The sequence below is a fragment of the Sinocyclocheilus grahami genome, unplaced genomic scaffold (assembly GCF_001515645.1).
Source record: "Sinocyclocheilus grahami isolate Dianchi unplaced genomic scaffold, SAMN03320097.WGS_v1.1 scaffold79.1, whole genome shotgun sequence".
Classification (NCBI taxonomy): domain Eukaryota; kingdom Metazoa; phylum Chordata; class Actinopteri; order Cypriniformes; family Cyprinidae; genus Sinocyclocheilus; species Sinocyclocheilus grahami.
This window is the reverse complement of record NW_015505258.1, coordinates 1,100,925-1,128,239: the sequence shown is the minus strand read 5'-3', so window position 1 is coordinate 1,128,239 and position 27,315 is coordinate 1,100,925. Positions and strand designations below refer to the sequence as shown.

General features: G+C 39.4%; 2 protein-coding genes and 1 long non-coding RNA gene across 3 annotated transcripts in view; all 3 read right to left on the bottom strand.

The window, feature by feature from the left end:
• The window catches only part of LOC107586287 (ovostatin homolog), an 11,378-nt gene extending 4,959 nt beyond the window's left edge, over window positions 1–6,419 (bottom strand). Inside the window, exons 1-5 of the mRNA XM_016273571.1 lie at window positions 6,383–6,419; window positions 3,561–3,622; window positions 2,351–2,488; window positions 414–426; window positions 58–238 (exon numbers count right to left, since the gene is read on the bottom strand). Coding sequence (XP_016129057.1) covers window positions 58–231 — 174 coding nt within the window. The 5' untranslated portion in view covers window positions 232–238; window positions 414–426; window positions 2,351–2,488; window positions 3,561–3,622; window positions 6,383–6,419. The remainder of the gene's footprint in view (window positions 1–57; window positions 239–413; window positions 427–2,350; window positions 2,489–3,560; window positions 3,623–6,382) is intronic.
• LOC107586286 (pregnancy zone protein-like) lies at window positions 6,304–27,315 on the bottom strand. The gene is given in 29 exon segments (XM_016273569.1): window positions 6,304–6,469; window positions 6,542–6,647; window positions 6,778–6,840; window positions 6,934–7,024; window positions 7,126–7,247; window positions 7,329–7,541; window positions 7,623–7,816; window positions 7,900–8,062; window positions 8,149–8,223; window positions 9,043–9,199; window positions 9,683–9,758; window positions 9,848–10,024; window positions 10,112–10,195; window positions 10,295–10,346; window positions 10,484–10,605; window positions 10,683–10,809; window positions 13,465–13,690; window positions 13,798–13,962; window positions 15,035–15,162; window positions 15,834–15,971; window positions 19,280–19,413; window positions 19,875–20,107; window positions 24,465–24,603; window positions 25,736–25,904; window positions 26,010–26,030; window positions 26,254–26,306; window positions 26,404–26,554; window positions 26,872–27,052; window positions 27,209–27,315. Coding segments are annotated over 29 exon segments (3,690 nt in total). The 5' UTR covers window positions 27,298–27,315; the 3' UTR covers window positions 6,304–6,428.
• Window positions 19,238–21,361, bottom strand: LOC107586250 (uncharacterized). Its single transcript, XR_001609338.1, has 5 exons — window positions 21,214–21,361; window positions 21,064–21,116; window positions 20,820–20,840; window positions 20,546–20,714; window positions 19,238–19,413 (listed from the first exon to the last, which is right to left on the bottom strand). It is a non-coding gene; the product is annotated as an uncharacterized lncRNA (long non-coding RNA).

The following is a 27,315-nucleotide window of genomic DNA, read 5'->3' as shown; positions in this document are numbered from 1 at the left end:
CTGTTTTAAACATCTCCAGTAGATCATTCAATAAATAACATAAATGTAATAACAGGCCTGAAAGTCAAGGCAGCGGTGGAATTCCTTCTCGGTTCTCTCCTGTAGAAGTGTTCTGTTCTGGTTAGAGTAAACCAGCGAAATAGTAAGCTGCAGATTTTCTTCTGGTTTTAGAAGGCTCACACATAGTTTAGCCTCTGAGCCTGATCTTATAACGCCTGGAAATGTCACCATGAAAATCCTGCAAAAAGAAAGTGCATGCACTTAATAACCCCCTTTTTAATGTGTGAAACTAATAATAGTCACTCTGAAATAAGAGCATGCATACAAACACACATGAAAAGACATACAAATTAATACAGGTGTACAAACAGACAAACAAATAAGTAAATAATAAAAATTGTTCTAACACTTACGGCTGAGAAGTTCCTTGATAGACAGAAAGCAATAAAACACATGGTATTAATATTCCTCTTTTGAGTAACACAAGAAAAAAAGGCATCATGAAGGGATTTGAAGACAGTTTACCAGCATCCAACCATGTCTAAAACTTTACCAAACACGTTTTGTTTATTTGACTGGTCACATAACCTCAGTGATGATTAACTGTTCAGCAGTGGCGGTACAGGATGACAGTTTTTTTCTTAAAAAGACACACACACACACACACACAAAAACATGAAACAATTCACTTATAGATAGCTACAGACCTGTTTCTCTCTTTCCATTCATAGCGAAAACACTTGAACAAGTTATTTTTAACCAGGCTTAATTTTTTCTTTCACATAATAACCAACTGGATGCTAACCAGTCAGGTTTCAGAAGTGGACATTCAACTGAGACTGCACTACTGTCAGTCACTGAAGCCTTGCGGATTGCAAAAGCTGATTCTATATCATCAGTTCTCATTCTGCTGGATCTATCTGCCGCTTTTGACACTGTGAATCATCAGATCCTCCTGTCTGCCCTCTCATCACTGGGCATCACAGGGATTCCACTTCGCTGGTTTGAATTCTATTTCACTGGAAGGTCTTTCAGGGTGGCCTGGGGAGGTGAGGTATCCAAAGCACATCAACTGGTCACTGGGGTTCCTCAGGGATCAGTTCTTGGACCCCTCCTCTTCTCCATATACACTACATCACTGGGACCCATCATACAGGCACATAGTTTCTCCTACCATTGCTACGCTGATGACACACAGCTCAATCTTTCATTTCAACCAGATGATACAACGGTAGCTGCATAGATTTTAGACTGCCTGGCAGACATCTCAGCATGGATGAAAGATCATCACCTACAGCTCAACCTGGCAAAGACAGAGCTTCTTGTCTTCCCTGCCACTCCATCTCTACAGCATAATTTCACCATCCAGCTGGCTTCATCAAAAATGACCCCATCAAGTTTGGTCAGAAATCTTGGTGTAATCTTCAATGACCAGCTGACTTTCAAAGACCACATTGCAAAAACTGCTCGTTCTTGCAGGTTTGCATTGCACAACATCAGAAAGATCAGGCCCTTTCTAACGGAGCATGCTGCACAACTTCTTGTCCAGGCCCTTGTCATTTCTAGGCTGGACTACTGCAATGCTCTTCTGGCCTGACTTCCATCATGCAAATCAAACTTCTACAAATGATTCAGAATGCAGCGGCATGACTGGTCTTCAACGAGCCCAAAATGGCCCACATCACACCTCTATTTAACTCCCTGCACTGGCTACCAGTTGCAGCTCGCATCAAGTTCAAGACATTGATGCTTGCCTATAGAACAGCCACAGGCTCAGCACCCTCCTACTTCCACTCACTCTTGAGAATCTACATCCCCTCCAGAAGTCTGAGATCTACGAGAAAGCAACGCCTCGTGGTATTATCAAAATCACTTTCCAGAACTTTTTCGTTCACCGTTCCTGGCTGGTGGAATGATCTTTCCACCCCCATCCAGAATGCTGGATCCCTGAAAATTTTCAAGCGACACCTGAAACCTAATCTCGTTCGTCAACATTTGACTTCATCCCCCCCCGCCAAAAAACGTAGCTTTCTTTTTCCTTAATCCCTCCCTGTCTAGCTTGTACAAAACTGGGCTGCATTTCCCAATAGCATCGGAAGCCTAAATTGATGACAATGGGTCTACAATCTACTTAGGCTTACAATGCTTTTGGGCAAAGCAGCCCTGAACTATGCCTGAAACTTTGTATTACGAGCATTTCCTGTGTTTATCTGCCTCTTTATGAAGAATTTCTTATTGTATTCCTCAATTGTAAGTCTAATCTAAATAATAATCATCTAAAACTACATTGCACATTCAATTAATGCAACCCCCTGTCTCTGCAGATCCTCGAATGAACTGACTAACTCACCTCATGACAGTCTTGGAGCTTGTTGTGGGACAGATCAAGTTCAACTTAGGACAACGATTTCTCTGTCGTCTCCTGCAGACAGACAGAGGCCAAGGAGGCATGGGCCCCTCAGATTTTTTAGCTATTTGAATGCAGCTTCTAAAAGACAAAAATATGTATTTTTATTTTTTATAATTAACCCTTTAAAGTGTACAATTGCACCGGTGTGATTAGAATTTTCAGTATGTCACTAAATTAAACTGCTAATTTAAAATCTGCTTTTGCACTTTAGCTGGGGCTGAGCCTGAGACAGACACTTCACAACCGTTCACTCTTTTCAATATATATATATATTTTATTACATTTAAACACACATAAGTGTTATCAGCAAACATTTGGCAATTTATAAAATATACACTGCTGTCTATGAAAGATTCAATAATCTTTCAAATAATTAGACCTTAAGGGATAGTTAACTCAAAAAATGAAAACGCTCATGTAGTTCCAAACCAGCAAGACCTTCCTTCATCTTTGGAACACAAATTAAGGTATTTTTGATTAAATCCGAGAGCTTTCTGACCCTGCATAGACAGGAAGGGATCTACATAGGCCAAGGTCAAGGCACAAAAACGTAGTAAGGAAATCATTAAAATAATCCATGTGACATCAGTGGTTTGAATTTAATTTTATGAAGCTACAAGAAAACTTAAGAATAACGAAGTTATTCAACGATTTCTTATTTTTTTCTGGGTCAGTCCGCTGCTATTCACGAGAGTACCACGACACATGTTTACAAGCACAGGAATGCATGGTACTCTCATGAATAGTGGCGGACTGACCCGGAAGAGAAGAAATCGTTGAATTAAATTGTTATTTTTGTCTTTGTGCATAAAAAGTATTCTTGTAGCTTTATAAAAATTATGGTTGAACCACTGATGTGACATGCAATTTAAACGATGTCCTTACTACATCTCTGGGCCTTGACCGTGGTAGGACCCTTGCTGTCTATGCAGGGTCAGAAAGTTCTCGGATTTCATCCAAAATATCTTAATTTGTGTTCCGAAGATGAATGAAGGTTTTATGTGTCCAAAATTTTACAAAACATTAATTTTTATGCCTCTGTTGAAATGAAATTGCCTTGTGTATGCTAGGTAATGAAGGACGCTAATTGTGAAGGACTTCAAAGAACAGCCTCTGATTCACAAAATGCACTGTACTTCTCACTGATCACCTGCATAAAGGTGCAGCCTTCAGAAGTTTCCATCGCACCAGCTCACCATGCACCTTATGCAACTGTAGATACACAGTTACCAAAAAGTTTATAAAGACAAAATGTGTCATTATTCAATATAAAATAGTTGCTAGTTTAAAGTGCAGAGTGCCAAGCCACTCATATGTCAAGTTCCCAAAATGGTGGTTTCAAATGGTGTTCAAGGCGTCCTACATGTCTAGCTTCAGTCAATGTAATGAGTTTGAGTTAGAAATGCTTGTTTTTCTGAATGATCCTGAACTAGACTTGCTTTGTCATGAAATAGTCAAATTATCTGATATTTGAAAGGGGTCATGATGACATGAGAAATCAAATTTGCCTTGATCTTTTGGCATATAAAAAGTTTTTATAGCTTAAACCTCATCCTCACTGTAAACAAAGCATTTATTTAATCAAGCTCCAAAAACAGCTCATTCGGATCTGAGAGGGCATGGTGACGTCACGGGGGAACAGCCATTTGCATAAACACTGCCTCCAGAGCAAGACATCGACGAATAGTCATCTTCTCATCATAGGCCATGCCCACTGACATCCAGTCGTTTAAAGGGGTCATATGATTCAATTTCAAATACCACCGCCCACACGTCACACTGGCGACGGGAATAAACAGTTTGAGATTAGAGATCTTGGTGCATTTTAAAGGGGTCATATGATGCGATTTCAATTTGTCCTTTCTCTTTGGAGTGTTACAAGCTGTTCGTGCATAGATAAGATCCCTAAAATTGCAAAGACTAAAGTCTCAAACCTAAAAAAATTTTTTTCATAAAAGTTAAGACTCGTCCACGCCCTCCTAAAACACCTCGTTTAAACACGCCCCCACATTCCCACTGTGTTGGAAGATTTGCATAACCCCACCCAAATGTTCACGCAAAGAAAGAAGGAGTAACTTTGATTCTCGTTGTAGTATTGTTGTCACTGCTGCCATGTCGTGGAGACGCTGTGTGTTTCGTTGTGAAAAGCGAAACTACTTTGTTTGGCCTTCCAAAAGTGGACACAACGAGAAATCAGTGGTTGAGTTATACTTACAACACTGTTCCAGAACAGTTCAACCCAAATATTCAGATGTATGCAGCGCATTTTACGGAGGACTGCTTTCTGAACCTGGGAGAGTAGCCCACAATGCTGTGCACAAAGGTTGTTTCTATAAAGTGGGGCAATTCCAACTTTGCAAGGACAGTCTGGTGCTTCTGACTCACAGCCTGTAAGTACGTTTTCATATTTAAAGGATTTGCCACTGATGATTCAAACGCGAGTTGAGCAGTGTAGTGTTTGTTGTTTCTCCGATCACAAATGCAGACATAGTTTTATGTTTACGCGGCGCGATATGCAACGCAATGCGTAAAAAGACAGTATAAGTCAATATAATCCGTAGTTATGTCCCCACTGGATGCAACAAATGCCTCGTTTGTAATGGGTTTTAATGCTTTTGTCTCATCGCGCCGGGACACGGCATCACAGTATGGTAGGGGCTTAACATTTCTGTCACACGCTTGAGGTTTTCGGCCAATCACAACGCACTGGATAGCTGGCCAATCAGAGCACACCTCGCTTTTCAGCATTTTGTTTTGTAAAAAAAGGGCACAGTGTCATGGTGAGTTCACAAAGAAACATTTGTTGAAAGATGAAGCGGTACTAGATCTGACAGTAAATTATTTCATAATGCTATTTCATAACGTTTTATTTTGATCATGTTGTCAAAACACTCACATGCAATAGAGGCATTGATACAGTTTCCTATGCAATGACGTTAGCCAATCATAACAGTGATTACTGACAAGCCTTAAAGGACACGCCCTTTAAAACGGGTCGTTTTAGACAGAGACCGCATGAGGGTTATAAATATGAATTTTTCCACATATTTTTTTTTGTTTTATGCAAAAAACTTTATTAACATTAAAAGTAAACCTCAAGGAACATTAAAATAATTTAAAAAATCCATGTCATGACCCCTTGAAGAGACGTACTGACCTTAACAGCTTCCTCATTGCACTACATGACCTTCATTTGGCAGATAATGCTTTTATTTAATTATTATTTATTTAATATTTTATCTTTTTCTATATAATTTTATAAGAATGTGGGTACCTATGATCAGATATTTTGAATAATGTGGGCAACCAAACAGTTGCTGATCCTTCATAGTATGGAGTAAAATACTATTGTCAGTCCGGACCAGAAACTATTTTAAATAGTTTTCAGTAACTTAAAGTTAAAATAAAATATAAATATTAGATGAAAAACTAAAAGTAAAGAAATAATACTAAAATAACACAGATGTGGACATATGGACTTTTTCGTATTTATCTTAAAACTTTTAGAAATTAAAATACTGCTGAATGCCTTACTACAAGCATCATTATATAATTTTATATAGTATGAGAATATTAAATAATGTCAGGACAAAGATGTTAATTTCATATTTATTTTATTTATTATATTAACTTTTTTCAATCTTCGTTTGCTCTTTTCACGAATATAGAGTAATCTATTCATAATAACGGTAACAGAGAATAGGTAAACAGCAATCAAAACAATTATATTTGTTATAAAGATAATGTTTTTGAATGTTAACGACTAACAAGCATAATATTTCTCTAAAAGCCTATATGAGCAAAAGCTTACATACATCTCAATCTTTATGTGCTTTATAATGATAAAAACACAAATGAAGAGACCTAAACATGTATAAAATAACTGGGAACCTACAAGACAATAAGAAAATTAAAGCTTTCAGCTGCATAACTATTTATGCCAATCCAATATAATAGCGGAGAGTTATATACTGAATTGGTGTGAAGACATCTGTTGTCTCTTCTGCAGCGTCACTCTTTAGGCACAGTGATTAAAGTATTCTGCTTCAGACCGCTCACCTGCAAACAAGATTAAAAAAGATTAATAAGACTTAAATGTGTATAAATAAGTGCTGAGTAATTTAAACTTACTGGTCTGGTAATAATCGTAGACTTTTACAACCGCTGGCTTGAGGTTTTTAACTGAGAAGATTTGTTTAATACGTAGTGTTTGGCGGAAGAGCATGTCCTTCTGAACCTGTTAAATATATAAAACACATTCATAATAATTTATGTTAGATTAATCAGTGCCATTATGTTTTAAAACAGATTTGATAGTTATATTATCACACTGGTTGTCATTATAAACCACACGTTAACATTCCCACCTCTTCAAGATACATGATCACGTGGTCGTTGTTGTATTCAGCATGATGTACTGCTTTCTTTAACTGTGAAAAAACAGCACAAACTTAAAATATTTGTGAAAATTTGGGGAAATGCATAGCATTTACTGTCATGGATGCTGAATTAAACGGCCTTACCGCATCCAGGGAAGAGGGCTCTAGTTTGAAACCAGATAAGAGTTTCATATCTACAATGACCATGTTAGAACTGTCTTGTGTCCCAGTATACCTGAACAGATAACAAAAAGCATAAAAATATAGAATATTTGCAATAATCAAGTAAAAACTTAAATCTTAACACTGAAGGTGTAAATCAGAATCTGCTCTTACATAATATCTAATACGACATCCAGAATTTGTCCTGTCCCGCTCTGACACAGTCCCACAGTCCTAGCAAAGATTTGTAATGCCTTAGAATCCTTGGGAGTGGGGATATTGTAGAAAAGAGACATCTAGAAGAGAGTCACATTAAAACATCTCTTTAGGCTATCATCATAATGTGGTTTTAATTTGTTTTGCTACACGTCACAGACCTGCACAGACACACAGGCTGAGCCCTTCGCTTCAATGCTGTATTTGGCTGGAACGTTCTGCAGCTGCTTCTCCTGGTACAGTAACTTGTTGTCCTGATTGACATCAAAGTGGTGAGTGTCTGCTGCTGACTGTACAGTCACTGTGCTGGAGCCATCAGAGCTGAACACTTTGGTGGCGTACAAAGATAAAGCCTGAAGAGCCACCACTGTGTCCTGAGAAATAAATGTGTTCAGTAATGTGATTTTGACCCATTATTCAGCAATCATGTGTTTGATTTGAGTAGTTTGAGTCACCTGTGTGGAGGAGAATCCTCCATAGGCATTCTGCTGCTTCACAAGCCAGCTGACAATCCTGTTAGCAAAGCCCAGATCAGCTGTAGTGAGTGAATCTGCAGTGAGAGCAGCTAGCAGCACATATGAGCTGATCTCCACTGCCAGAGAATCAGAGTCATCAGCAGATGCAGACTGAGACCAGTGGAGACGAGACCCTTTAAAAAAAGATTTGGGAACCATTATAAATTAGATTTACACTTCAAAGTGTGACAAGCACAACTTATTACAGAGCTCTTACCTTCTGAAATTCCAATGCCCATTAGCTTTTTTAAAAGATAGTCTCGAGTTGCTTTGTCTTTAGCCAGACTGAAAGTGTAGGCGAGCAGAGCAGTGGTGTAAGTGTTTCGGTTATCGCCAACAAAACGCTTTAAGTATGACAGACCTTTGCTCACAGCAGGATCCTACAACAGAAACAGTGCAGGTGACAAATATATAAGAGCCTTATAAAATAGTACAGTTTGTTTTTGACAACATAGACCGTACTGACCATAACTGATGTGTTCAGCTCGAGTAGTGATGCAGTTATATAGGCAGTGATGGTCACACCATCACTTACACCCCCCTAAAATACACAGATAGCAAATAAAGGCATCTATTATGAAAATGTTCATTTTTAAATAAGCAATTTTGGCTTTTTGTAACAAGACAAATTAACTCGAGAAGCAAAATTGCTTTAGACAATATATTTTATTTTTCTATATTATTTTCATAATGTTTTGTTCTGCTTTATACTATGGAATAAGAATGAATAAATACTCTTCATTAAAAACATATTCTTTGAAAACAACTTATATTAACAATTTGTATCTTAAATAAATATCTTGTTTTAAGAATGTTTAGATATTTGTAGTGGTAAACTGATTAGGATTTTTTTTTCACAGAAAACAAATGTTCATTGATTTATATTGAACATAAACAAACATTTCTTATATACTTTGTAATATATATTTTTTACCTTCATTCTGTTATTGAAGAGTTTTCCCCTGCTCTCATATAAACCATATGGTTTTTGGTGGCGTATCAGCCATTGCTTTGAATTCTGAATTTTAAGCAATTTTGGCTTTTTGTAACAAGACAAATTAACTCGAGAAGCAAAATTGCTTTAGACAATATATTTTATTTTTCTATATTATTTTCATAATGTTTTGTTCTGCTTTATACTATGGAATAAGAATGAATAAATACTCTTCATTAAAAACATATTCTTTGAAAACAACTTATATTAACAATTTGTATCTTAAATAAATATCTTGTTTTAAGAATGTTTAGATATTTGTAGTGGTAAACTGATTAGGATTTTTTTTTCACAGAAAACAAATGTTCATTGATTTATATTGAACATAAACATTTCTTATATACTTTGTAATATATATTTTTTTACCTTCATTCTGTTATTGAAGAGTTTTCCCCTGCTCTCATATAAACCATCTGGTCTTTGGTGGCGTATCAGCCATTGCTTTGAATTCTGAATTTTTTGGGGGTCAATAAAGATGTAACGCTGTGCTTTCCCGAAAGTCCTCAGCACAAATGTGGTCAGCCTGTCAGTTGAATTCAATTTAATGCTTTTATTCAGACTCATCTGGAGATTTGTAATGTGTTTTTTAAGATTTTATTACCATCTTTTGAAATAATATTCATTGCTGGACATTTTTAGTGGAAAACTGACTAAGTTCCCTGATTTATATAAATATTTGTAATATTTTTTACCTTCATTCTGTTATTGAAGAGTTTTCCCCTGCTCTCATATAAACCATATGGTTTTTGGTGGCGTATCAGCCATTGCTTTGAATTCTGAATTTTTTGGGGGTCAATAAAGATGTAACGCTGTGCTTTCCCGAAAGTCCTCAGCACAAATGTGGTCAGCCTGTTAGTTGAATTCAATTTAATGCTTTTATTCAGACTCATCTGGAGATTTGTAATGTGTTTTTTAAGATTTTATTACCATCTTTTGAAATAATATTCATTGCTGGACATTTGGGTTTTGTGCAATGGTTAATTTGTGAGGTTAAAACAGTTCATACCATGTATTTCCTTCTCCCTTTTTAAATGTAGAATATGATCCATCCAAGTTCTCATAGTTGAGTTGCTTTTGATACCCTGTTCAATATTTTGGTTCAGATTATTTTCCTCAAATGTAATGAAAAAACATTTTAAGCATAATGAAATGATTCTAAATGGCATCTCACCGCTCTTAAGGAAGCCGGTGGCTCTCTCTCGGATGGCTGAGGTGAGCTGCTCTGTGTTTTCCAGATACTGCAGAATGTAAATATTGGGAGAAAGAACAGCAATGTTTTGTTCTCCAAAGCCATACGGCATCTGTAATAATCTGTCAAGATTCCTCAGTGCACAACCCAATATGTCTCCTGCAAGAGGACATGTGATTGTAAATTTCTACATCAAAAATATTTACAAGACAGTATTGATTTTAAGTTATGGCTTTTTTTCTTCACCAATCACTGAAAGAGCAACTTTTCCTGATCCCTCTATCATATTTTTGGGAAATGCTAGATCCACTTCCTCCAAGAGGTTTTGCCCTGTAGATGAAGGCACAAGAGCAATTCATAAAGTTGGAAGCAGATTTAAAATGATCTTTTTGAAACATTGTATGTGGCATAAAAGTTCACAAACATTACCTTTGGGACAAAGCAGCCAGCTGTGGCTGTTAGTCTTTTCAATTCCTTCAGCCTGAGGAACACAGGTTAATGTTAGCACAATTTAGCTTTTTTTGGTCTTTAACTGCAATGTAAAGGAAGAGTTTTAGATAATATAACTTGCATTAATGCATTGTATTTGCAATACGTTTATAATACGTTTTTACCCACATTTACACGCAAGCTTTGTGTGACCGTGTCAATGCGTCCTCTCTCTGGCACGTTCACAATCTCATTGTCACACACAGTCTGGGACGCCTCTGCCTCTGCACTGACTGTAATATTCAAGACTCCTACAACACAAGACATGTATGTGAAGATACAACAGACACAAACACTGAGAAACAATGATTCAGGCTGGAAAACTCACCAAGAACAGAAGGAGTGAGGATCCATTTAAAGGTTTTTCTTCCATTAGCACACAGACAGGATGAATACTGATCATCAGAGGAGGCTTTGAGAGTGTAGTCTAAGGAAGGAGCTGGAGTCACTTTAACCTGTCAGTCAAACACACATGATTAGTGGCAGTGGCAGCTAGTGCTAAAAAATTTCGGAGAACTGAAAATTCAAAAACTGAATCACAACGCTAATGCAAGACTGAATTAAATTGTTAAATAACCATTTAACAAGTGACATAATGGACCCTTTTCACATTTCCGGGTTTCTTAGCAGCGGAAGTCGTCATATTTGGGTTCACTTAAAGAGCAGTGAATAGGAGTACCACAAATATATTTTTTGCATTCGCATTTGCTCAAATAGCAAAAGAAAAACATCAAACCACGATAGTGTTTTCACGACTTTCAAAAAAAAAAAGAAAAAAAATTTAGGGAGAGACTGATTATGGCAGTTAGAAGAGAGAACGATGTCAAATTTACCATCCCCCCTATAGATGCTGCATTAGAAACACCTTATTAGCCTTAACTAGTTTTTTTTGGTAATTTGATGCAAAAGTGATATAATACAAAGTATAGTGTTATAAATGTACACACATTTTAAAAAATGTCCTTTGCCAAGAGAATCCATCCACCTCACAGGTGTGGCATATCAAGATGCTGATTAGACAGCATGATTATTGCACAGGTGTGCCTTAGGCTGGCCACAATAAAAGGCCACTCTAAAATGTGCAGTTTTATTACACAGCACAACGCCACAGATGTCGCAAGTTTTGAGGGAGCGTGCAATTGGCATGCTGACTGCAGGAATGTCCACCAGAGCTGTTGCCCGTGAACTGAATGTTAATTTCTTTACTATAAGCCGTCTCCAAAGGCGTTTCAGAGAATTTGGCAGTGCATCCAACTGGCCTCACAACCGCAGACCACGTGTAACCACACCAGCCCAGGACCTCCACATCCAGCATCTTCACCTCCAAGATCGTCTGAGACCAGCCACCCGGACAGCTGCTGCAACAATCGGTTAGCATAACCAAAGAATTTCAGCACAAACTGTCAGAAACCATCTCATGGAAGCTCATCTGTATGCTCGTCATCCTCATCGGGGTCTCGACCTGACTGCAGTTCGTCATCATAACGACTTGAGTGGGCAAATGCTCACATTCGATGGCGTCTGGCACTTTGGAGAGGTGTTCTCTTCACGGATGAATCCCGTTTTTCACTGTACAGGGCAGATGGCAGACAGTGTGTATGGCGTCGTGTGGGTGAGCGGTTTGCTGATGTCAACGTTGTGGATCGAGTGGCCCATGGTGGCGGTGGGGTTATGGTATGGGCAGGCGTTTGTTATGGACAACGAACACAGGTGCATTTTATTGATGGCATTTTGAATGCACAGAGATACCGTGACGAGATCCTGAGGCCCATTGTTGTGCCATTCATCCACGACCATCACCTCATGCTGCAGCATGATAATGCACGGCCCCATGTTGCAAGTATCTGTACACAATTCCTGGAAGCTGAAAACATCCCAATTCTTGTATGGCCAGCATACTCACCGGACATGCCACCCATTGAGCATGTTTGGGATGCTCTGGATTGGCGTATACGACAGCGTGTTCCAGTTCCTGCCAATATCCAGCAACTTCACACAGCCATTGAAGAGGAGTGGACCAACATTCCACAGGCCACAATCAACAACCTGATCAACTCTATGCGAAGGGGATGTATTGCACTGCGTGAGGCAAATCATGGTCACACAAGATACTGACTGGTTTTCGGACCCACCCAGACCCCCCAATACAGTAAAACTGCACATTTTAGAGTGGCCTTTTATTGTGGCCAGCCTAAGGCACACCTGTGCAATAATCATGCTGTCTAATCAGTATCTTGATATGCCACACCTGTGAGGTGGATGGATTATCTCGGTAAAGGAGAAGTGCTCACTAACACAGATTTAGACAGATTTGTGAACAATATTTGAGAGAAATAGGCCTTTTTTGTACATAGAAAAAGTCTTAGATCTTTGAGTTCAGCTCATGAAAAATGGGGGCAAAAACAAAAGTGTATAATTTTGTTCAGTGTAGTTCAATAAATTGACTTGTAGAAAAAAATGCATATAAATTCATTATATTTTCATAAAGTTTAAAAAAGCCCAATATAATAAGTATGCAAAATCTGTAATCTCCTAATTACTTATAGACCATTGACAATATATTTGTCAAGTTGTCAGACATAACTGAATGATCGCTAAAATCAAAAGTGGGAGGGTCTGGGGCGCAGAGCGGACGATCTGAAACAAGCCAATTAGAAATCAGCCTCAAGTGACGTGCATTTCAAAAGTTCACAAACCTAACAGACACCATTTGTCCGGCATGCCACACAAACAAAATAATTGAAATACAGTTTTGAGTTTTGATTTTTAATAGTGTCTCTTTATGAGACAACCTGTCAAATAGTATGACTAAATAATGCAATTTCATTATTTTTTTGCAATATATTTAACTTAGTTTTAACATGTTGAAGTAGGCTTCTTCTCTGGCTAAATTAATAGAAGTGGCGCCCCCTATTGACCAGCTGATTAGTGCCATATTTTATATGATTGGATAAGACTGAGGCCCTGTCCACACGAACGTGGTTATTTTTAAAACCGCAGCTTTTTCTACGTGGTTTGGCCGTTCGTCCACACGCAAACGCAGCAAGGAAAAGCTCTGTTTATAAAAATACCCATGCACGTGTGGACATGGCTTGAATCTGAAGTCTTACCATAATGCACTTGGACAGATAGTTGAAGACAGTGGCCTTCAGCTCAAAGATCTCCCCACGGATGATGGAGTAAGGCAGAGAGAGTTCCAGGAAGAAGGGCTGGAAAACTATCAGCTGAGCAGGAGGAGCCAGACCCAGACCTTTGGAGGACAGACAGAAGGCCTCCGTCTCCCAAGAGGTGATAGTGTCAGGAACTGTAACAGGAACCTGAGCTGATCCAGAGTCCCTGAAGAGAAATTTGCATTTATTAACATGACATTTACCAATCGAGTACCAAAAATATTTTAAGTTGGTGGGTAGCACCTTCAGACTTTTAACTCATCATTCACTCACCCCGTCTCAACAAGTTCCCAGATCCAAGTTTCTGGGAAGAATGTGCGAATGGTTTCTTCAGGACTGAGAGGTGTGTTCTCAGTTCCTGTGCCTGGGATGTAGCAGATCCATGAAATTGACCATTGACCAAAAAAATAAATAAAAAAGAGAATAAACAAGGAAAACCTGAATCACTCCATTATGTACTGTAAGTATTTATTAATTTATGAATGTCTTAATTTTTGCTTTTTCAATGTGGAAAACCGCAGGGAGAATCTCACGTTTTTATTAATTTCTATACTATTCTTATTAACATTTTGGGAAGATGGTTTGGAGCATTAACTGCAAACCCAGATAGTGTATCTAAACTGTCGGTTAGCTTTCCTTCTTACTGGCAGTTATACTCTATAGCTGTCACGATCACCAGCTGGAGTGCCCATGAGCTCCACTGGAGGGCAATCCTTACTACTCCTTTGCCATTCCGTCACAGACTACATTTCCCATAAACCTTTGCCTGGACTTATTGTTGTGTGACTACTTCCACCTGTGTGTCATTAGCTTGCTAAGTCTATGTGTATATAAGGTCTGTGCTTCAGTTGTGGTTTATCAGTCGTTGCTTCCTGTACGTGTGTTTCTGGTTTAGTTGTGTGTATGTTCCTGACTCCTCTATGTGGATTGTACCCTGGTTCGTGGATTGGATTATTTGTTTTTTGTGTTTAATAAACCCCTGTGCTTGCATTTGGATTCTCGCTCCTCTTTGTCCTGGCTTACATGTTACAGAACGACCGACCAATTATGAATCCAGCAGCACAAATGATATGTCTCAATCAAGGAGATCGGCCCATCAAGGACTACGTGACAGACTTTGTTGAGCTAGCACATTTGACTGGCATGGACAAGGTATGCTTGATGATATTTTTTCATGGTGGTTGTGTTGTGTTGTGGAGGAGGAACACGGCACTCCTGCAGTATCTGCCTCGTCCCATCATGGCCGCCTGTCCAGAGTCTCTTCCCAAGGTGGCCGCCATCTCAGAGTCTTGTCGTCCTGGTCGTCATGAATGTTGCGAATGAAGTCATTAAGGTGGGCCCTAGGCGTTTGAGACCGTCTTCTAGTTTGGAGGACACTCCACTGACTTCAGTGCGAGCAGCTGGCATCTCTGCGGTAATGTCAAGCCTGGGGTTCTCCGAGGTGGTCCCGCTGTCTTATGCACTCCCTGTTACGGCAATGGCTATTGTGTGTGTTTGGGCTACACAGTGCTCTGCTACTTCTCCAGAGCTCGTTCCAGTCTGAGCCTGATCCAGAGCCCACTCCAGTCCTTGAATCTGCTCCAGAGCCTGCTCCAGACTACGAGTCTGCTCCAGCTTCTCCCGAGGTGGCAGCTTATGCTGCAGAACCTCCCAAGGCTGCGGTGTCAGCTTCAGCTCCTCTCATGGCAGTGGTGCCAACTTCAGAACCCTCCGTCTACCATATCACTGCCAAGGAGACTGTTTATGAACTCTCTGCCTGTCCTGTCACGGCTATGGAGGCCTTATGTGAACTCTCTGCCTGTCCTGTCAAGGCTATGGATGCTGTATGTGAACTCTCTGCCTGTCCCGTTACGGCTATGGAGGTCGTTAATGAACATTCAGTCCTGTCTATCACAGCTGAGGAGATTATCAATGAACTCGCGGCTCCTTCTGCCTCGGTATTTGGGGCCATAAGTAAACTGCCTGTTTCCTATGTTTCAGTTCCTCCGAGGTCTCAACCCTGGTTTCCTCATCCATCTGCTCTGCTGTGGTGGTCTTCTACTTTGCCTGCTTCGCCGTGGTGGTCTTCTGCTCCGCCTTGGTGGTCCTCAGTTCCGCCTGTTCTGCTGGCTCCGCCCTGGCTCTCTGCCCTGCCGGCTCTGCCCTGGTGCTCTTCAGCCCAGCCTGCTCTGCCTTGGTGGTCTTCAGCTCTGCTCTGGTTCTCTTCAGCCCCGCCTGCTCCGCCTTGGTGGTCTTCAGCTCTGCTCTGGTGGTCTTCTGCTCCACCCTGGCTCCCTGATCCGCCGACTCTGCCTCAGTTCCTCCATTACATGGAAGTGCTCTGCTACTTCTCCAGAGCTCGTTCCAGTCTGAGCCTGATCCAGAGCCCACTCCAGTCCTTGAATCTGCTCCAGAGCCTGCTCCAGACTACGAGTCTGCTCCAGCTTCTCCCGAGGTGGCAGCTTATGCTGCAGAACCTCCCAAGGCTGCGGTGTCAGCTTCAGCTCCTCTCATGGCAGTGGTGCCAACTTCAGAACCCTCCGTCTACCATATCACTGCCAAGGAGACTGTTTATGAACTCTCTGCCTGTCCTGTCACGGCTATGGAGGCCTTATGTGAACTCTCTGCCTGTCCTGTCAAGGCTATGGATGCTGTATGTGAACTCTCTGCCTGTCCCGTTACGGCTATGGAGGTCGTTAATGAACATTCAGTCCTGTCTATCACAGCTGAGGAGATTATCAATGAACTCGCGGCTCCTTCTGCCTCGGTATTTGGGGCCATAAGTAAACTGCCTGTTTCCTATATTTCAGTTCCTCCGAGGTCTCAACCCTGGTTTCCTCATCCATCTGCTCTGCTGTGGTGGTCTTCTACTTTGCCTGCTTCGCCGTGGTGGTCTTCTGCTCCGCCTTGGTGGTCCTCAGTTCCGCCTGTTCTGCTGGCTCCGCCCTGGCTCTCTGCCCTGCCGGCTCTGCCCTGGTGCTCTTCAGCCCAGCCTGCTCTGCCTTGGTGGTCTTCAGCTCTGCTCTGGTTCTCTTCAGCCCCGCCTGCTCCGCCTTGGTGGTCTTCAGCTCTGCTCTGGTGGTCTTCTGCTCCACCCTGGCTCCCTGATCCGCCGACTCTGCCTCAGTTCCTCCATTACATGGACCTGGCCCTCCATCCCTCCCCCTATTCCGCCTCCACTCCACCTCCCTCCTGGACTTATGTCAGTTCTTATTTCTTTTATTTTGTTTTTTTTAAAGTCAAAATCAGATCCTGGCGCCACAAGCCTGAAGCAAGTCCACCAACTAGCAGCTTTGAGTAGCTCACAGCATTTAAACAAAAGAACACTTATTGACAATTCCAAGGAGATTGTCAATTTTGGGGCAAGCAAGATTAATGGTCAAAGAAATGCACAGCATGACCATCACATGTAAACCAGTGATAGTAATCACGATCACTAGCTCTTTGGATTGACTTTCCCCCCACCTAGAAGACAAAGAACAGACTGAGATTCCTTATGAGAGACCTCTTAACCTCTGGTCTTCACAGAACATGTCCTTATGTTCAGAGAAATGGTACTGAAACTGTCTTTTACAGATGTAGATGTACCAAAATGAACTCAAAAAGGCTTATAAACTAATATCAGTCCATTGCTTAACTCCATATCATGTATCTAACCCACACATTAGACTATCATGTTTTAATCACGTATTGTGTATGTCTTTTGATTTATGAATTGGGAGGAGAAATATTGCAAAACCCCGAGCTACAATTGGTCGAGGCACCATTTGGGGTGTGTTAAACAGCCTGGTTTAAATACTCAGGACACCATCAAATTATTGCTCTTTTTAGTTATGTGCTTTCAAGTCATCACTTTTAGCCATGCGGCTTTTTAGTCATAGCTTTGAGCTATGCTTTTTAGTCATCGCCTTTTTAGCTCTTTAGCTTTTGTGGTCATGGCTTCTAGCTGTGCTTTTCAGTCATCGCTTTTTGCGCTCTTTGAGCGTGCTCTGGCTTACACGCCAGCTCCTCCAAAACCATGAGGAGAAACGCCACCTAGTCTCGTCAAACTTTACTTCTATTTCTTTACTTTAGTTTATTTTCTTTTCCGTTGAGAGTTTCGTGTTCGGAGTTAAGTTTTGCCTAACGCCACGTCGCCAAGTCCGACCTCTAGTGCCGTCTAAAACTTCAACCAGCCCACAGCAACTCCGCATTGTCAGCCAACGCCCAACCACTGGCTTCCCAAGACTGAACTTCCAGCCAATCAGCAACCGCAGGAAACCCCCTTTTCTGCAAGGATGACAACAAAGGGAACCCCCGTACACAGGCAACGCAAGTACCTCCAGATTCTAGCTGAACTGGTGCACTTAATATAAATTTTAACCTCACTGAGGAACTCAATTCGAGGGTTAATTAAGTGATTGGTGGTTGTTCAGGTCTATGCAATGGCACATATTGCTGTAAACTTGGAATTTCACATTTTCATTTCCTTAAACTCATTCTTTCCTTACTTTCTCGCTTTCTGCAACTTGTGTGAATGTGTGAATGCGTGTGTTCATGTGTTAGATTAGTTTATATGTCTTAGATTTATCCAATAAAGCCTTATTTATATTGAAAAGAGAAGTATCTTGTGTTTTGTGCTTACAAGTTAATGTCTTAAACTGCCGATCTTGTTACTGTGCTAATAAATAGTGCTTTCACTATACTTTGGATATTAATATCCATTGCAGAATTTATGTTATACGGCTCGTTCAATGAATCGCTGGCCGTCTCAGTGATCAGCCGTAAAACAGTAATTCTGTCCAAATTCCCTTTAAAATCATAAATGATTCCCTTTGAGCTAAATTGACCCATTTCCCTTACAATAGTGTTGCTATTATGACATATCTTCAATTAAAATTTGGGCAAGTAAATATTCATATAATGCATGTAAATCATAGACCAAAAGTACATTTCAGATGAATGTATTTTACTGGGATTCAGCTTTGTCTATAATTAGTTATTTAATTATTCAAATAATTATAAAATTACTATTTTAAATTGTTGATTAAGCTTTATATTTAAAAATGCTGAATATACTGTATATAGTGACACCGTCACACAGGACACGTTTTAATCCACTCAATATGTATTATGATGGTTATATATATATATACATATACAGTATATAGTGTTGGGGAGTAACTAGTTACATGTAACAGAATTACGTAATCAGTTACAGTTACTGAGAAAAATGTGTAATTAAATTACAGTTACTCATGAAAATGTTAAAGATTACAAAGGGGGTTACATCTGAATTTTTTTCACACACACCTCCACATACAGATTTTATTGAATTCTTTCCCAAATTGCATTGACTGCTCTAAAATATGAGACACCAATGTTTCAGGAGTTTAGGACACAGAATAGGACACGTTTATACGATGACTTTTATTTCTTATTTGGGTTTATGTATATGCTTTTTTTTTTAAGAATAACTGTTAGATGCCTGTGTTTCCAGTCATAGCTATGCAAAGATTTTATTTCAAAAACAGCATAATAGATATTAGACTATTTCTTGCTATGGTTTAAAATTTGTATTTAACCTCAGAATGATCTCAAAGTAAAAAGCTCTGAGACATTGAAAACTCTGGACCATGAGCTGCTTGTGTGTAAATGAAAACAGCATGCAGCACATCAGAATATATATATATATATATATATATACACCATGGACATGTTCTAAAAATAAACTGTAATAATAAATGTTCTGTTGAATTCCAGGCCATGGTTTTATGGATTTTGGTTGCCCTCAAGCATATCCAGATGCCAAGCCAGGAGTTGTAGGTATGCCGGGTCCACCAGGTCCAATGGGTCCAATGGGTCCAATGGGTCCATTAGGTCCATTGAGTCCATTGGGTCCAATGGGTCGAGGAGGTTCAGCTGGAGGAGCTGGAATTGTAGAAGGTCAGGAATATGATTTCTCCCTGTTTATATATATATTTTTTAAAATTCCTATCTGAGAAGCATGACCAATGTGAATCTCAAAATGGCACAAAACAATTACTAAAACTGCAAAAGACTCTATTCCCCTGAAGCGCTTGTAGTGTGTACAGTTTCTTTGTTTTGCCACACTGTGAACTTTAAAATGTGGAAACAATAAAATGGTGCTATAGCATTGTAATCGAGGGTTGACACCAAACGGTCTGCTGTTTCAGGACCCTTGTTCTATGGGAGCATTGTGAAAACCCCCTTTATGGAACATCTTTGTTACTTGTGTAACCCTCGTTCCCTGAAGGAGGTAACGGAGCCGTCATATCGTGACCGACGAATTTGGAATCTCGCCAGAGAGGCCAATCTACTTTGAATGTAAACTAAACAAGCCAATGCATATGATATTTGGACCCAAAAACCCAACTGGCTGAGGTGACTGAGCACCAGATCTCTGTGTTCACATAACTGATCCCGTGACTGTGCCAGTATGAGCCAGTCGTCATGATAGTTGAGAATGAGTACGCAGAGTTCTCTCATGAGAACAAGGGCCTCCTCCACTACTTTTGTGAAGACGCAGGGCGACAGGGACAGCCTGAAGGGCAGGACCTTGTAATGATATGTTCGACCCTCGAACGCAAAGCGCACAAACGGCCTGTGTTGAGGGAGAATCAAGACATGAAAGTACGCATCCTTCAGGTCAATCGCTACAAACCATGGTTTAAGTTTCCACATGAGCCCACCCTCTCGGCAGCCCGGGAAAGCATAGCCGTCATCTCTGGGTCTGATTCAGACAATGCTACCATTCCCGAGGGAGGCAACGCAGCCGATTCATCATCCCTGGAGAGAATGGAATCTCCCTCGGAAAATTGATTATGTTGCACCTGCTGCCTATTTATACCCACACTGCAGGGCGTGGCAGATGCAATTATTGCATGTCAATGTGCATTGACTCATTTAGTTTACACTCAAAGTAGATTGGTCTCTCTGGCGAGATTCCCGATTTGTCGGTCATGATGTGACGTCGAAAGTGACCAACTGAAAGAGAACCTTTATTTTAAAGAGCATACTGTGAAAGTAAGCTAATACTCACCATACTCCTTGACATAAATTTTTTTGGTAATTGTTTGCTTGCTAGTCTCTACAAAAAGCTCATATGAACCAACAGCAGCCTCTGGATTCAGCGTATGTGAAAGTTGCAGAATCTAGCCATGGGTTGATGTGGCATTAATCCACTGATTGATTCTGTTCATTCGATTGTCCTGCTTATATGAGAAGGCATTGAAGACAAACAACATGGCAATAACAGGAACATTTATGCAGGAAAATGTGTCTGTGAAAGGGGGAAAACAAAAAATGAAGTTTACCTGCACTGTTATGAGTTTGTACTGTGGATGAAAACACATAACATTAGGCCTGGTTTGCATAACACTCATTGATCAGAAATTGAATTTTAACCCACGGCTGTTTACTCTGAGGTCCAAGTCTGAAAGTGCATTTCAGGTATATTTGTGCACACATATGCAAACATGACCAATAAAGTCAGCTAAATATTTAACCAATATCATGCCATATTGACCCACAATTAAAAACTAAAAAATTGCAACCTACTGTTTCATCAACTGGTTTAAAATTTAGGTCCACTGTGAAAATCCTGACCTGAACTGTAAAATTGAGGAAGACGAAAAACATTAAGGTCAGTAAAGCATGAAAACAGACTGTGATCAGAGTGCAATGAGGCTGAATATAAAGCAAAAATACCAGTTTGTCCAGGATTGTAGATTTGTTTATCTGTTTGAATTATTGTAAGTGGATTATATGACATGAATTTGACTTTTCTCTTTTCAATCATTTGAGTGTTTTTCCCTTGAGCTTCGACTTGGATCTCTTGCACTGAATCAGACTCAGGAGCCTGTTGAACACACACAGTTGTATTACAAATCAGTATCATCTCTTAAGAGAGCAAGTTTATATTAATATATTTGATATTAAAATATTTCACTTGAAAATATTCTTTAATTATCTGTTTATCTGTTTGAATTATTGTAAGTGGATTATATGACATGAATTTGACTTTTCTCTTTTCAATCATTTGAGTGTTTTTCCCTTGAGCTTCGACTTGGATCTCTTGCACTGAATCAGACTCAGGAGCCTGTTGAACACACGCAGTTGTATTACAAATCAGTATCATCTCTTAAGAGAGCAAGTTTATATTAATATATTTGATATTAAAATATTTCACTTGAAAATATTCTTTAATTATTGTTTTGCCAGTCTCGATAGACAATATTTTTTCATAACAATATTACAAATGACAAAATGATTTCTGGAATTCATGGTGTTGCATGCATAGAATGCTCGAATTTCTTCTATATCTACAATATTAACAAATGCATTTTGTAAATGGATATGCTGTTTTAAACATCTCCAGTAGATCATTCAATAAATAACATAAATGTAATAACAGGCCTGAAAGTCAAGGCAGCGGTGGAATTCCTTCTCAGTTCTCTCCTGTAGAAGTGTTCTCTTCTGGTTAGAGTAAACCAGCAAAATAGTAAGCTGCAGATTTTCTTCTGGTTTTAGAAGGCTTACACATAGTTTAGCCTCCGAGCCTGATCTTATAACACCTGGAAATGTCACCATGAAAATTCTGCAAAGAGAAAGTGCATGCACTTAATAACCCCCTTTTTAATGTGTGAAGCTAATGATAGTTATTCTGAGATAAGAGCATGCATACAAACACACATGAAAGGATATACAAATGAAGACAGATTATATTTAACAAAAAAAAGGTTCTAACACTTACGGCCTAGAGGTTCCTTGATAGACAGAAATCAGTAAAACACATGTTATTAATATTACTCTTTTAAGTAACACAATAAAAAAAGCCATCATGAAGGGATGTGAAGAGCAAGAAGTGTTTACAAATGTCTAAACCTTTTACAAAAAGGTAAATGTTTATTTGACTTTTCACTTGACCTCAGTGATGATTAACTGTAGGTTACTCACGTAACCCAGGTTCTCTGAGAACATGAGTGAGGTGTCTCACTATGCGAATCGCCTCGGACGTGACCAATCCTGGAAGCACCAATTACACCACATCTGTCAGTTGACAGACCAATCACGAAAGTGATGTGGGAGTCCCGCCTCCCCAATATATATCACTGCATAACGGTCCCTACCTCATTCTCAGCATATCTCTTCCCTGTGCTTGGAGGGAAGTGTGGTAAAACACCTCACTCATGTTATCAGAGAAAAGGAGTTACATGAGTAACCTAAAGTTCTCTTTCAAAAATTCATTCGGTATCTCACTATGGGATATAGACAACTCTCGTATTGCAGATTTGCTGTCTGAAGCAGGCATGTCAACCAACTCAGTGTGATGATGTGTGATAATATAAGAATGCAAGCTCTCCACTATTAACAGAATAGAATGGAGACATGTGAAAAATAAAGCATCTGTATGAGTGTTTTTTTTTTTTTTTTTTTACACACTTAGGACGGAATGGGCCAACGATGGCTCTATAACATCCAGCCTATAAAATCTGACAAAAGCGTGTCACCGCTGCACAAATGTCTTGAATTGAAACGCCCTTAAACAACATCCACGAGGTGGCCAAACCTTGGGTACTATGAGCCCTCAGCCCCTCTGGAGAACAAAGAACCATGCTATTATAACCCAATATGATAGCTCACACTACCCAGTGGGACAGGCGCTGATGAAAAATAGGTTTACCCCTATGAGAATCAGCCCACGAGACAAATAGCAGATTACTTTTCCGCAGCGCTTTCGTTCTGTTTCATCGCAATGCAACACACGGACAGGGCACAAACAATGAAGCCACTCTTCTTCTGGCACGAATGCTGGATTAGTTTTGAGAGACACTCTCGAGTAATCCATAGCGTAAATAGTGCTTTCACTATACTTTGGATATTAATATCCATTGCAGAATTTATGTTATACGGCTCGTTCAATGAATCGCTGGCCGTCTCAGTGATCAGCCGTAAAACAGTAATTCTGTCCAAATTCCCTTTAAAATCATAAATGATTCCCTTTGAGCTAAATTGACCCATTTCCCTTACAATAGTGTTGCTATTATGACATATCTTCAATTAAAATTTGGGCAAGTAAATATTCATATAATGCATGTAAATCATAGACCAAAAGTACATTTCAGATGAATGTATTTTACTGGGATTCAGCTTTGTCTATAATTAGTTATTTAATTATTCAAATAATTATAAAATTACTATTTTAAATTGTTGATTAAGCTTTATATTTAAAAATGCTGAATATACTGTATATAGTGACACCGTCACACAGGACACGTTTTAATCCACTCAATATGTATTATGATGGTTATATATATATATACATATACAGTATATAGTGTTGGGGAGTAACTAGTTACATGTAACAGAATTACGTAATCAGTTACAGTTACTGAGAAAAATGTGTAATTAAATTACAGTTACTCATGAAAATGTTAAAGATTACAAAGGGGGTTACATCTGAATTTTTTTCACACACACCTCCACATACAGATTTTATTGAATTCTTTCCCAAATTGCATTGACTGCTCTAAAATATGAGACACCAATGTTTCAGGAGTTTAGGACACAGAATAGGACACGTTTATACGATGACTTTTATTTCTTATTTGGGTTTATGTATATGCTTTTTTTTTTAAGAATAACTGTTAGATGCCTGTGTTTCCAGTCATAGCTATGCAAAGATTTTATTTCAAAAACAGCATAATAGATATTAGACTATTTCTTGCTATGGTTTAAAATTTGTATTTAACCTCAGAATGATCTCAAAGTAAAAAGCTCTGAGACATTGAAAACTCTGGACCATGAGCTGCTTGTGTGTAAATGAAAACAGCATGCAGCACATCAGAATATATATATATATATATATATATACACCATGGACATGTTCTAAAAATAAACTGTAATAATAAATGTTCTGTTGAATTCCAGGCCATGGTTTTATGGATTTTGGTTGCCCTCAAGCATATCCAGATGCCAAGCCAGGAGTTGTAGGTATGCCGGGTCCACCAGGTCCAATGGGTCCAATGGGTCCAATGGGTCCATTAGGTCCATTGAGTCCATTGGGTCCAATGGGTCGAGGAGGTTCAGCTGGAGGAGCTGGAATTGTAGAAGGTCAGGAATATGATTTCTCCCTGTTTATATATATATTTTTTAAAATTCCTATCTGAGAAGCATGACCAATGTGAATCTCAAAATGGCACAAAACAATTACTAAAACTGCAAAAGACTCTATTCCCCTGAAGCGCTTGTAGTGTGTACAGTTTCTTTGTTTTGCCACACTGTGAACTTTAAAATGTGGAAACAATAAAATGGTGCTATAGCATTGTAATCGAGGGTTGACACCAAACGGTCTGCTGTTTCAGGACCCTTGTTCTATGGGAGCATTGTGAAAACCCCCTTTATGGAACATCTTTGTTACTTGTGTAACCCTCGTTCCCTGAAGGAGGTAACGGAGCCGTCATATCGTGACCGACGAATTTGGAATCTCGCCAGAGAGGCCAATCTACTTTGAATGTAAACTAAACAAGCCAATGCATATGATATTTGGACCCAAAAACCCAACTGGCTGAGGTGACTGAGCACCAGATCTCTGTGTTCACATAACTGATCCCGTGACTGTGCCAGTATGAGCCAGTCGTCATGATAGTTGAGAATGAGTACGCAGAGTTCTCTCATGAGAACAAGGGCCTCCTCCACTACTTTTGTGAAGACGCAGGGCGACAGGGACAGCCTGAAGGGCAGGACCTTGTAATGATATGTTCGACCCTCGAACGCAAAGCGCACAAACGGCCTGTGTTGAGGGAGAATCAAGACATGAAAGTACGCATCCTTCAGGTCAATCGCTACAAACCATGGTTTAAGTTTCCACATGAGCCCACCCTCTCGGCAGCCCGGGAAAGCATAGCCGTCATCTCTGGGTCTGATTCAGACAATGCTACCATTCCCGAGGGAGGCAACGCAGCCGATTCATCATCCCTGGAGAGAATGGAATCTCCCTCGGAAAATTGATTATGTTGCACCTGCTGCCTATTTATACCCACACTGCAGGGCGTGGCAGATGCAATTATTGCATGTCAATGTGCATTGACTCATTTAGTTTACACTCAAAGTAGATTGGTCTCTCTGGCGAGATTCCCGATTTGTCGGTCATGATGTGACGTCGAAAGTGACCAACTGAAAGAGAACCTTTATTTTAAAGAGCATACTGTGAAAGTAAGCTAATACTCACCATACTCCTTGACATAAATTTTTTTGGTAATTGTTTGCTTGCTAGTCTCTACAAAAAGCTCATATGAACCAACAGCAGCCTCTGGATTCAGCGTATGTGAAAGTTGCAGAATCTAGCCATGGGTTGATGTGGCATTAATCCACTGATTGATTCTGTTCATTCGATTGTCCTGCTTATATGAGAAGGCATTGAAGACAAACAACATGGCAATAACAGGAACATTTATGCAGGAAAATGTGTCTGTGAAAGGGGGAAAACAAAAAATGAAGTTTACCTGCACTGTTATGAGTTTGTACTGTGGATGAAAACACATAACATTAGGCCTGGTTTGCATAACACTCATTGATCAGAAATTGAATTTTAACCCACGGCTGTTTACTCTGAGGTCCAAGTCTGAAAGTGCATTTCAGGTATATTTGTGCACACATATGCAAACATGACCAATAAAGTCAGCTAAATATTTAACCAATATCATGCCATATTGACCCACAATTAAAAACTAAAAAATTGCAACCTACTGTTTCATCAACTGGTTTAAAATTTAGGTCCACTGTGAAAATCCTGACCTGAACTGTAAAATTGAGGAAGACGAAAAACATTAAGGTCAGTAAAGCATGAAAACAGACTGTGATCAGAGTGCAATGAGGCTGAATATAAAGCAAAAATACCAGTTTGTCCAGGATTGTAGATTTGTTTATCTGTTTGAATTATTGTAAGTGGATTATATGACATGAATTTGACTTTTCTCTTTTCAATCATTTGAGTGTTTTTCCCTTGAGCTTCGACTTGGATCTCTTGCACTGAATCAGACTCAGGAGCCTGTTGAACACACACAGTTGTATTACAAATCAGTATCATCTCTTAAGAGAGCAAGTTTATATTAATATATTTGATATTAAAATATTTCACTTGAAAATATTCTTTAATTATCGTTTTGCCAGTCTCGATAGACAATATTTTTTCATAACAATATTACAAATGACAAAATGATTTCTGGAATTCATGGTGTTGCATGCATAGAATGCTCGAATTTCTTCTATATCTACAATATTAACAAATGCATTTTGTAAATGGATATGCTGTTTTAAACATCTCCAGTAGATCATTCAATAAATAACATAAATGTAATAACAGGCCTGAAAGTCAAGGCAGCGGTGGAATTCCTTCTCAGTTCTCTCCTGTAGAAGTGTTCTCTTCTGGTTAGAGTAAACCAGCAAAATAGTAAGCTGCAGATTTTCTTCTGGTTTTAGAAGGCTTACACATAGTTTAGCCTCCGAGCCTGATCTTATAACACCTGGAAATGTCACCATGAAAATTCTGCAAAGAGAAAGTGCATGCACTTAATAACCCCCTTTTTAATGTGTGAAGCTAATGATAGTTATTCTGAGATAAGAGCATGCATACAAACACACATGAAAGGATATACAAATGAAGACAGATTATATTTAACAAAAAAAAGGTTCTAACACTTACGGCCTAGAGGTTCCTTGATAGACAGAAATCAGTAAAACACATGTTATTAATATTACTCTTTTAAGTAACACAATAAAAAAAGCCATCATGAAGGGATGTGAAGAGCA